The sequence below is a fragment of the Platalea leucorodia genome (assembly GCF_965183815.1).
Source record: "Platalea leucorodia genome assembly, chromosome: 3".
NCBI classification, from domain to species: Eukaryota; Metazoa; Chordata; class Aves; order Pelecaniformes; family Threskiornithidae; genus Platalea; species Platalea leucorodia.
In genome coordinates, this window is record NC_138825.1 from 8606681 (window position 1) to 8619107 (window position 12427).

Genomic DNA, 12427 nt, shown 5'->3' on the forward strand with positions numbered 1-12427 from the left:
AACGCATGGTGGCTGTTTCCACATGCAGAATTCATTTGATGAGGGTCCTTCTTTTTGTCCTATGCACTGTGTATGTGGAAGCGCAGCATTTCTCCCTGCACTCCACAGGTCAGTCTTCTGCAACTGGGTGTTAACAGCTGATGCTGTCCGCAAGTGCTTGAAGTCCTTCTGTGTTTCATGTCCTCCTTATCACCTCTTCTTCATGTCCTCGCACAGGGCAAGCAGTGGGAAGTAAAGCTATAGGCATGCAGTATTACAGAATAAAAAAGATTCCCATGGACCTCAGCAAACGAGACCTAGGCCCTTTATCCTCCCCAAGATAAGCATGCAGTGCTATTTTGTAAATGCTGGAGGACAACCATGTTTCCTTTCCTGGGTTTTCCACTTTTATGCTAGTCATATTTTAAACAGGCGAAAGGGAGAAGGGAGGAATGAGTTGCTCTGTCTGAATCAAGACTCTGTTTTGAATCTCTGATAAGGCAGGGGCATATCTTTGCCTAAGCAATCTTGAGCTTTTACCCGTATCAAGTACTGCTTGGCTGCTAGCTCACCTAAGAGCTAGTACTGCTAGGAGCTCCTAGCTCCATCTGCAGAGGTTCCTGTTAAACCCGGTTGATACTACTGTCTACGGATGCCAAATACAGCCCGTTGTACCTGTCAGCCATATTCATTCTGATGGGGTGCGTATTTCCCTGCTATTTTGATTCGCAAAACAGCTCAATTGAATGAGATACTTTTCATTTTTCCCAAGAGAATTAAGGAATAGGTACCTCTCTAAATTATTACTTTGCTACTGGAGGCGTCTTAAATGCATTGCGTTTTTCCCAAAACCGTCATTATGACTTGTTACGTTACGAGCTGTCAGAGCTGGTTTATCAGAGCCATGATGTACATTCTTTTGCTATCTCATATTGGTAGTCATGTTTTGTTACTCTCATGAAGAGTGTCAAAGAAAAGATCCAGACATTTTAGGTCCCAGATCCAGAAAATGTCATATTTTAGGAACGTGTTTTAGGTACATGCCTAAAGATAGCATTGTGCCTACGCATAGTCCGTGAATCACCTCCTTGGCCACAGGCACACAGCGTTACAAGAAAAAAATATTTGGCTTAACATTTATTCCTACTGGTTCACATGGTGACAAGAACAGAGAGGTATACAATTACCTTGAGTTAGTTACATTCAGTTAATGAATTGCTGCTGCTTTCCACTCTACTCATTGCAGAGACAAAACATCATCAGGAACTTTTAGATTGCTGCTTCTGTGTCCTTTCTTGGCAGTAGGAAATGAGCGGATTTTCTAAGATACGCAGTTGTATGCCTAAAAGAGTTTCTAATCTGTATGAATGATCACTGTAAGGAGCAATCCCATCAAAAGTTAAAGTTCTTATTTGTATTTTCTAAACCAAAAGGCATAACCTTCATCTGAGTGTGACAAATCACAAATCATATACTTTGATATTGTGAAAGAAAATGTAGGATGAAAAATAGACACTGTATTACCCAGTCCATTACATAAAGATTTATATATTCTTGATATACAGTAGTGAAAAAGCCAGTTATAGTGTATAAAGACTGGCCTGAAATTTTTCAGCTATTACGGTGTGGTTTTTTTAAAGTCTGGCTTCCAGTCTATCATCAGTGAACTTCACAGTTAACACGTGGGAAAACAAAATGGCAGGTGGTTCAGAGCTCTTGTTTCAAGGTACTTAAAAATACTCGATGACTATATTAGGAAGAAAATTTTGTGAGAATCATCAGAGGCAAGTCTTTTGAAAGAAACGAAGGGCTAGAAATGAAAAAAAAGGCTTATAAAGGTTTTAGAACTGTAAAAATTGCCAAGAAAAAGCAACAGTGAAAGTTGAAAAATTCTATTAAATTCAGCTACTAGTTTTATCTATTAGCTATGATGGTTTTACCTGCATGCTCTACCGTTAAAAAACTCCAAGCCACAGATTTTCAGGGACTTGCTAAATTTCAGGCCTGATTCATGAAAGCTTCTATTTTCAGGAAAGCATTTGCATGTAATCATTTTGATTCCAATGGGATCCATGGACATGATTAAAGATAAGAATGGCTTAATTGTTTTTTCTCAAAATAGATGGATTAAATTAAAAAAGGAACCTCAGAGCAAATAGCAACACCAGCCTACCCATGAAACTGATAGCTGTGCCTCTCTCTGTATTATGAGAAATTGAAATATAGAGTTGATCTGGCAGTATTGTAATGTAAGTTTGCCCCTGGCTTAGGGAAGATAATCAGACTGGTAATGGCCGGCAAATGCAACGTGAATGGATGGAAGCCCAGTAAATCAAATTCAGGTCTAGTATCTCGCCTCAATAAGGTGTAACACTTTTTTTCAGTAAAGTGGTTCATCAGTTTGCTATCTCATGAATAACTTCTCTTTCATTTCCGTGGTTCTTATAGATGAGATGAAACCTTCAGCTGTAGCCAGCCTATCATCATCAGAAGAAACAGACCTGAGTGAGGATAAAGGTACAGATTGTAAATTGTATTTCAAAATATCCAGTCCCAAGAGGACATTTCGTAAAGCCTTATTTTCCTTTGTCTGGAAATTGCCAAAATCACAGTTAAACAATACAGAAATAGGTAAATGCTTGGATTTTCATTTACAAAAGTCTTTGTAATGAAGTACTCGGCACCAGCTGTTGTGCTGGTAGGAGAGATGCAGTGAATTCCTAAGTCCCCTTGTTACAGAGGTAGTACTAAAATATCATACCTGACATATCAGAAATAAGCCCAAAGCTTGGGCTTGCTGGGGTCACTCACAGGCGTACAGTTAAGCATGCGCATCTGTCTCGGCAATATTAGCTCCCTATTCGGTGCTCTCCTGATGGGGAAAAAGAAAAACACAATAGCTATAAACACATCAAGAGGAGACAGGAGGAGATGAAGTCATAATTGGGAGGGAGAAAGTAATGTTTATCTTGTGCAGACTGTGCTGGGCACTCAGATCATTTAGTTTGTGATAAATATTTAAAAGTGTCACAGGGCCAAATGACAGGGAGTTTAGGAAACAAGAAAGAGAGATGATCTAATTTAAATGTTTCAAGCTGAGATTTTTCCTGTGGAGTTGTTGGTTTACAGATAGGAACCAGTGCACAGACGTACTGTTTTTGATACTCTTATGATATCACGCTATTAATTGCTTATGCCCGTCTATGGTTTTTGGCATTTTTGTGGGGGTACGTCAGGAAAAAGCCTGGGTGATTTATAAAATGTTCGCTACTGGTAATTCAAAACAGGAGTTATGCTATCTATAATAAATACAGTCCATCAGTACAGCCTTCAAGAAAGACTAATAGAAAATTTTAATGCATTTTACTGAGATAACATAATTATTAACATCCATTAACTTATTTATTTTAAAAGATTTAATGTTTAATTCAGCGTCGCTGCTTGACTCTCTTCTCATTTTTCTAGATAAGTGTGACGGGGTGTGAGATCTTGCCCTTTTTTTCCAAAGACACATGCTAGAGAGCCCACATACTTACCTGATTATGAGTTCAAAGCCTTGTGCAGGTTGATTTAAGTGCTCTCTTAACTGATTGATTGATCCTGCAGGGAAAAAAAGCCGCAAACCCTTGTCAGAGCACTGGCTTCTGCTTTTGATATCTTCACAGATTAAGGTCGTGGCAAAGCTAGTGGAAGGCAAAACAGTGATAGATTCAGGCTCAGCATAGCTGGTGATTGCCTGTCATTCATTTCTCTTTTTTTGCTGACATTTGGCCTGTTTATGTATACTGTATCTATAAAATCCCCCATCAAATGTGTTTTTTATGTTTCATAATGTGAGGGTCACGGTGAAGCTTTGGGTTTGGAATTTTTTTTTGCTGTCTGTAGTCTTGCTGAAGATCCCGACGCTTTGGTATTGCTTTGAGTGCTCGTTCCTGACTATGAAGCCAGTGTCTTCTGATGTGCTTTTCAGTGACCATCGCAATGTGTAACCACTCCATCTTTTCTGACCCATTGTCTTAGTTGTCTTCTCTCAGGAAAGTAGCCATCTTGGTGCTATATGTCTCACTTTTCCTGTAATATGCTAAGAGTATAGTGTTTTCCCCTCTTCTCTTGAGAGGTTGGCAGAAGAGATAGTGCCCTGAGGAATCCAAAGGGTAGCTTCTCTTTGATGTCCTACCTCTCCTCAAAAGTAAGACGGAAAGCATCTGGTAGGGAAAAAGGAGCAAGACAAACTCTCCTCCATATATTTTGTTTGTAAAGTCGTACAACTAGAAAAAAGAAGCGGTGGGGGAAAGAACATGTTTTGGGATTTGCTTGCTAGTTTTTTAAATGTAACCAAGAATTTTGAACAATGAGGCTGCTGTGTCCACCAGGCTGTGGTTTTAATCCTTATTTCCATTAATAGATTTTTAACTTTTCAGATCTTAGATTGTGAGTTGTTTTAAAATGAATACTAATGTTACAAAAAACTTGCTACCACTTGGGAAGTGGCACTTTTACAAAATCCTGGCGTTTCTGAAAACACCTGCTGCTCCCGAAATAAATTTCAGCCTTCAAATTGTTTGCCCACTGAGTTAACACAGCTAAAACCTGCCAGGTTCTGGAACATGCTCATTTCTGTAGTTTATCTTCTACTAAATGAACTGGATGTAAAGCATTTAAAGAAATTATGTTTTTCCAGTCATTCCACCTCATTACTGTGAAAAGGAGATTTGTGGCAAATAAGTCTAGGCTGCATAGTCCCAAAATGCATAGTTTAAACCACTCTGAATAGGTTTCCAAGCCTACTATGGAAGTATAGCAGTCTTTCAAATGTCAGGTCTGGTGAGTGCACCAAAACAAGTATTTTGACTCCAATTAGAGTTGACTAGTAGTTTTTCTGCTTACTTTTTTCTCATATTTCTGGGATTAGAATATAGCAAACACATTGAAGTAGCTATTTATTGCTCTAAAATGTGGTGATACTCAACACAGAGCACATGCATCTCTGCTACCATGAAGTTCTAGTATTTTTGTCTTACCTGAGTCGTCTTTATCAGGTTTTTTTAAAGAAAAAGGGGAAGGATGGGAACATGAAAGGGGATGTTTCGTGATAAGTGCATGGAGCAGTGCAGGAATCATGTTTTGAGGGGCTCCGATTAAAATGAAAACCTACTGTGAGATTAAAAACCCCATATTAATGTGAAAGTGTATCTCTTCTGTTATTCACAGTAGAAGAGACACTGTCCAGGAAAAAAGGTCCACATGGGCCCAGTTTGCATGTGGCCTTTGAGCAGACTGGATTTTTCCTGTCCTCAAAAAAAAAAAAAGCAGAGCAGTCATATTCCAAGAATATCAAGATGTTTGATGTTATGCTGGGGAGGTATCCTCTTATTCCAGTCTGTGCCAAGTTTCTATTTCCACTGTCTGGAAATACCGTAAAGAAATGCTGCAATTTTACCCTTGAAAACTTGCATGCATAACTATTAGCTCTTGGGGGGAGAGCTGACATCTCTAGGCAGCACCTGCGTAGCGCTTCATTACTGTGCATATGGAAGTAGATCCTTTATACGCGGCATATTTCAAGTTAGAGATGCTTCTCTTTATGAAGTGTAAGGGCAGAACAAAGTGATTAAAGTCATTAATGTTTATGCAGTAGATAAAACACGTATCAGGCTGCACTCAGTCTAGTATGCCTGTCCATACAAGATTGTGCTGGGACTAGAAACTCATTTTAAATGGACCATATTGTAGGTAGCTGTGGACTGGTTTGAACCTGTGATTATTTTTTTTTTTTGAAAAGAGTATGTGTGCGTGCACATGCGTGTGTGTGTGTGTGAGTGAGTGTTCTGCATCTTCATCTCAGTTACCTGTCCTACCAATTACTATTTAGCCTGGTTTAATGATAGGGCTTTCTGGTAGAAAAATGAAAAAAGGAACTGGATTTAGTACAGGTGAAGAATGAACTCCCCATTATGCAATCATGGCAAAGTTTCTGTGCACAATACGCTGATTTTAATTCATTAGCACTTAATAAGAACTGAATTTTCATTTGAAGGTCAACTAAATTAAATCATATGCTAATTAATTTAAAAAATAAAGTAGCGATTAATTATTACCAGGTGTTCACCAAAGTCTGTGCTCCTGTGGGAGTGCCATTTAAAGCAAGTAACTATTTTTCTACATGGAGTCAGATTCAGTCAGCTGGAGGGTTTATGTTGTCAGAAACAGAATTACGTGTATGCCTTGGCTAGGGGTTAGCCCTAAAAACTCACTTTGTGCAACCCAGAAGCCTGTAAGTATCCTGCCTGTAAAACATAATGGATATAAAATTCCTGTTTGGCCAGCTGTAGTTCTCACCATGGAAAAAATCTTGATGTCCTAAAGACATAGATGATTGAGAAGGGATAAACTGAAAGATAGAGCATTTCAAATGCAGGGGAGCTGTGCGAATTGACGTAAATTAGACATTGATAAGTGGGTGAAAAAGATTGACTGAAACGCTAATATGTTCAAAAAGAGGTGTTTAAAATCAGCTCTTAAGTATATATTAAGACATCTAAATGAATGACCTGATTTTCAGAATTGCTGAGCGCTCAGCAGCTACCAATGAAATGTTTTTACTTCACCCTTGGGCTATGATTAGACCTGGAAAATTTCAGCCTGAAAAATTTCAATTATAGGTAACTGAAAAAGAACCTTTTTAATGGAGGAGTTTCAACACCCCCAGCCGTAGCTGTGGCTCTGCATGCCAGCTAGAGTGATAACATTTTTCTCACCCTTGGTTAGAAGGATTTCTATGAAAGCAAATTGGCTAACACAAGCTAAATGGTGTGGTTTGGTTTTTTTTTTAAACCAGGTATATAACCATCACCATCCAACCAAGTGCCTGTTCTCCTAACACCCTCCATAATGGTCACTTTGAGCTGTACATAATGCGGGTTATTCGCTTTTCCTTTCAGTCTGACCTATCTGTAGCATTGCGCATCCGGACGGGGTCCAGACCATAAACTACTCAAGAGGTATTTCTGCTCTACCCTTCGCCAGTACAGGCAGCCGCAACAGCTGACACTAATCTACTTAGCTGGTTTATTTAGATCCTACTTATTTTAAAATATTAGCTGACCTGGAGCCATCCAGCTGCGCTCCCGTCAGTCCGATGCGAGCGCCCACTCCTTCCATCTCTCCTCCTCAACCCTTACCTTCAGCCGTGCGGCATCTTCTTCTGGGAAGGGTTTAGCCGAGGCAGCCAGGTTTTTCTCAGCTTTTTCCTTTCCCAGTGCCCTGTACAACAGGCCCTGCCCCTGCCGGCAGCAGCAGGATGCCCAGGGTTATCATACCAACTGCACCTGAAATTTCTCTTGTGGACAGAAGGTGAGGTTAGACGAGATGCCCTTCTGTCAGCTCAAAGCACGAGCGGGTGGGAGCATTACCCGGTGGACCCCACCTGCGGAGATGAACAGCCTGGTCTATTACCCGAACACTTGCAAAAATATCTCTACAGGTTGTTGCACCTAAAAAGGTCTGTTTTACCAAGCCGTATAAACTTGGTCTCCAATAAATCTAATCTGTCATAAAGATAGATTAAAATGAAATCTTGGCGGATATAAAAATAACATTTTAAAGTCAAAGCTCAAGAATCTCTCCCTAACTTCTCATAAATCACAATTTTATAGTACTTCATTTTAACACATTTTCCTCGGTTTATGAGGCAAAAGAATACCCTAATCATGTGGCAGCCTCCGTGCACACCATTACCTGTAATTTTAGACGCCTGCTTGATTTCTTTCACTCTGGAAATATTCCAGTCATTTTTCACAGTATCATGCTTAAAAAATAAAATGCACTGAACCTGTTTCTTTCATAATGACCAGCTTTTTCCCTCTTTAATCTTCTTACAGCTCCCTAAAACATGGTGATTTATCTGTGCTGTATGCAGGACCCAGGTGTGTTGCACATTAGAAACGACTCAGTAAATAAGCCATACAGAGAGTAGCTGGGGAAGTGAATTTTAAAAGATCATTAAAACCACTTAACATTCAGATCTTACGATTTCTTCTCTTCCTTAGCATTTGCAAAATTTTGTTTGAGCAGTGTTGCTTTGTACAGTCAAAAAAAAAAAAAAAAAAAAGAATGGCATGGAAAAGTATGGGGGTTTATGCAGTATTCAGACAAAATAGTGTCTGATTATTGGCAGGAAGGGTAGGATTGATAGTTTATTGCAAGCTAGATGGTTTTCTTGGAGCTGAATTCAACATACAGTTGATATATTGGAACAGTGAATATACTTGGGGAGTATTCTGATCGGCTTACTTGAAGTCCAGATGTTTTCTTCACGGGTTGTTAAAGGTTGGGGCTAATTCCCAGGCGCATTCAACCACGCAGCCCCATGAGACAGTTGTTTCAATACAATGGAGGGGTGCAGAGCCAAGTGCTCCTGACGTGGACACTGTCACTGCAGCCACCAAATAAAAGCAGGTTTGAAGGAACTAAGGGATGCTCAGACTTCAATGAGCACTTCAATGCTTGATGTGCGGTAGATAAAAGTGGCCTATCTTTGGTTCATTTATGTCATTAAATGTCACTTTTGGTTCATTCATGTGTGATCAATGATGACATTAGGAACTGTGCTCCAGTTTGGTGTCAGAAACACTGATTATTTTGAGTCCTGCCTGGAGGAATGTTAACCCTTGGAGTCCCAATTTGTGGTTACCCAAGGTAAATAGTGCTCAGCATGTGTTATCAAAAAACTAAGCGTACTGTGCTATGAAATAATATCCTGACTTGGATTCTCCAGTACGACTTAACAGATAAGTAGCAGTGTTAGGAAAAGACTAACACTGCTTTATGCCATTTAAAAAATCAGAGGTAGTTCCGTAGCCAATTAGGGATGAACAAAGGCTTTAGGGATGGCCAGAGCTTTTGTAGACCCTGGAATTGTTTAGGGCTATGATACTGGCTTATGCCCAGTTGCATAAGGCTCTAAAGGGCTAAGCGAGCACAGAGGACCAGCTAAGGCCAAGGAATACCACTACCCTCGTGAAAACTTGCACGCAGAAAGCAGTGCATCATCAGCGTTTCTGGGATTTCCACCACTGCTTGCCAGCTGAAATGGAGGTGGCACGCTTGCCTCATATCCAATTTGAGAACAGCTTTTATTGACCGGTGCATTTGGTCTTATACTTTTACTCTTGCTTGGCTCAGATTTTCTTCATAAACCTGGATTTATTCCTTTGCTTTATTTTATTCTTGTTAATCCTAAAAGTAAATCTGTCTTTGGACCTTTTGGCTTGAATATTTGATCTAATATTTGCGTTTGAAAAGAAGAAATCTTTGGTAAGGTCTTGACCTCAAAGATTTTGAAACTCAGCATCTGCATACGAATGCAACGGCTGATTGCTGCTGCTGAAATAAGAGCCATGAACTCTTACAGCTAGGCAGTAACTCCTGTCCATGTTCTACTCTTTTCAGTAACACTCTTTACAAAAAATAACTTGTGCAAAATTATCATTGTATGTTGCCTGCGATAATTTGGATTCCTGTGCCATTTTTAAATTGCTTTCTTGAACCCTGGAACAATTAGAAAACTGTTTATGACCAAAACGAAAGTTTAACACAAAATTACAATCCCATAAGAATAAACTGTGCAGAGCCAGCTACGGGAATGTGTGAAGATGTGCCAAATAGCATAGGTGGTCTCTAGCTGTGGTGCCTAACGCTGGCGCTCAGCGCAGCTGCGGGGTCAAACTGCCAGCTCTGCCGAAGGGTGGGAGTAGCGACAACTCCCCACACTGTGCAATAACCGTAGTTTGCCATAAGCTACGTGATGCTCCACAACAAACTGCAGCGTGACGGGGCGCATACATCAGCCGAGCACGGGGCTCCTTAAACTCCATTTGTTGTTATTGACCAAAGCACATAATTGCTCCTCTGATGCTGGGGATTGATTTTTGCATGAAATTGGAGTCATTCCTCATTCTAGGAGAAAAGGTGGCACCTGTGAACTGAGATTAAAGGCACAGGTCTGGGAGTATGAAGTACTGTGCAATAGGCGTAGGATAAGATAGCTCTAAGGGCCTGGTGGGACAGAGCCGCGTGCATCTCTCCTGCCCGTAGCAGGTAATATCACGCTTTATCATCACTTTGGGCTGTTTGAAGGGCTGCGTTCAGGCCCTGGCTGCATGGTACTTAAGGCAGAGGACTTCTGATTCCAGCTTTGTCAGTACAGTTCCTTTTACAAACATGCAACTAAACCACACCGAAAAAGTTTATGTTAATTTAAGGTACGGTGGTACAAATCTTGGCTTGTTTGATATCCTGAAAGCTTTGTCAAATACTTCAGCAAAGCCAGAATTTCACTCAATGGGTTTAAAGTTTGCTTGAAAAATTCCCTACAGATTTTCAGTGCCATTCCCATTTACACCAAGAGGTCCTTCAGCTCGCTTTTTGATTAAGCTTGGAATTTGATGAAATTCTAATTTATATTTGCTCTGATTCGGGCTGATAGGGTAATCCCTTGCAACTCGTAGCATAATGTGGCATCCTAGTATGAAAGGCCAGCACAGCGGTCCAGCTGATAGAAGTGAGTAGTATTTTAAGTCCACAGTAGGGTGAAAAAAAGTGCAGCAAGGACAAATTTTAGCAAATTGTACATCAGTGAGATATTCTGCTTTCAAACTTGGATTTATAAGCTTATTGTCATGCCACGAAAGAAGTAGGAAGCTGTGCAGGTAATTAAATATTTGCCTTGGGGGATTATTTGCAGTTAATTAAAGCCACACACTTTCAGTGCATACCTTTTCTACAGATTATTAAGTTTGGATCAGATGTTAACAACCCAGCTTTCTCACTTATCCGTCAGAGATTATTCTTGGCAAGTTTCAGGAACAGAGTTTTACAGGGGCATCCTTTGGTATATTGTAAGATTTGCTCTGCTATATTGTAGAAAGGGACCTGCTAGAAGTAGAGCCGTAACAAGACTGTCATAGCATAATTTATTATCATGCACCATAGATCTTTTGGCACTGTTACTGAAGTTTTCCATCTAGCAGCATTTTAGAAAGCGTTTCACTCTGGAACACAAATAGTGATTATCTGTTACCGTTGTTTTGACCTCAAGCGTACTTACCCCTGTAGTTTGCAGAAATGTCCAGTTAGATCAGCGGTGTTTTTTAACAAGGCTCAAAGGCAGCTCTTGATCCACTGAAAGCTGTGTGCTATGCAGATGAGCAGAGTTAAGCGGGTGGCTGTGTTGCTGTGATTTCCTGACTGCGGTGGAACGATGCCTTTCTCCATCCCCACGCGAAAACTAAGGAGTGGCTGTTGTCAGAAAATGTCGTTCAACACAACAAAATAATGCCCTGCGTTTATGAAGACTGCAGATGGCATAGCGATTGGACTTACGTCATGTAATTTAAACCTCACTGTGCCACTGGTTCAGGCTACGGCTTTGGGCAGTTCATTTTGCTGGTCTCCCCCAAAAGGTAAAGCATGGCCACGATAATGACCTTGGGAGTTCTGTCATCAAGTGAAATGAGGCTAGGATTTGCACTGGGATTTATAGGACTTAACGTTTGTCAAGCTTGTGGAAGTCCAACCATGACAAGTACTGGCATTGTTCTAAATAAATAAGAAATCACTTTATTTATCAAGTGGGTGGTTTGCGCTGTTTCCTATAGCTTTGTGCCACTCCGTTCATTAGAAATAAAATTCTCAGTAGCACTGCTGCTTATTCTTACGCACCCTTTCTTGCCAGCTCCTTGTTTAAGGTTTGTACTGCAGGCAAAAAACTGCTCAGTAAGTGTACGGATTTTGAAATCAATTTGAATAATTGAAACCCGTGAGTATACTTTTGTAGTATATATGTCTGTAGTTAAACAGATAGAAAATCTGTCACTGTATCAGAATGCCAGATATGAAGCTAGCACCTAAGGACTACCTGTGTCTGAAGTAACTACCAGACTTTTCCAGCATGAAAACCGCTGCAGGATTTGTTTGTTTGTTTGCTGTTTCTGCAGACTCCCTGAAAGACCCCAAAGGTGCACAGGAGAGTGACCCAGCTCATCCTGTGGGATGTGAACAAGATCAAGCCGAAGGTAAAGTTTTGTATCAAAATTCTTTAAGACAGAGATAATGAACCAGTTGGGAACCTTAGTTCTTTCAGTTTCAGCATCCAGTGGTTTTCAGCCTGACATCTGCTGCATTAAGAAAACACTGTCGGCTAGCAGAGGTTGTGTGCCAGCCAGTTGTGGTGCGGTAATCTCTGATGTTGCTGGAAGAGACACACGTCTTCAAATATGTGGGTTTAACCATATTGGTCCTGGGCGCACAGCATTGTTGTTATTGTCCTTTGTTGTTGTTGTTCTAAAAGCCTGTGGGGTGATTCTGTTCCTTCTGCTAAGTCGACTGTCAAGTGTGAGAGCTTTGCAACAGCTCCTATGAGAATCGGTGTGTCAGGGCTGAGCTACAG

At 40.5% G+C, this 12427-nt stretch overlaps 1 protein-coding gene across 1 annotated transcript in view; it reads left to right on the plus strand.

Annotated features, from left to right (window-relative positions):
* The window catches only part of MACROD2 (mono-ADP ribosylhydrolase 2), an 890030-nt gene that overhangs the window by 838775 nt on the left and 38828 nt on the right, over positions 1-12427 (plus strand). The window contains exons 13-15 of the mRNA XM_082306167.1: positions 2250-2321; positions 2428-2496; positions 11976-12053. Of these exons, the coding sequence (XP_082162293.1) occupies positions 2250-2321; positions 2428-2496; positions 11976-12053 (219 nt within the window). The remainder of the gene's footprint in view (positions 1-2249; positions 2322-2427; positions 2497-11975; positions 12054-12427) is intronic.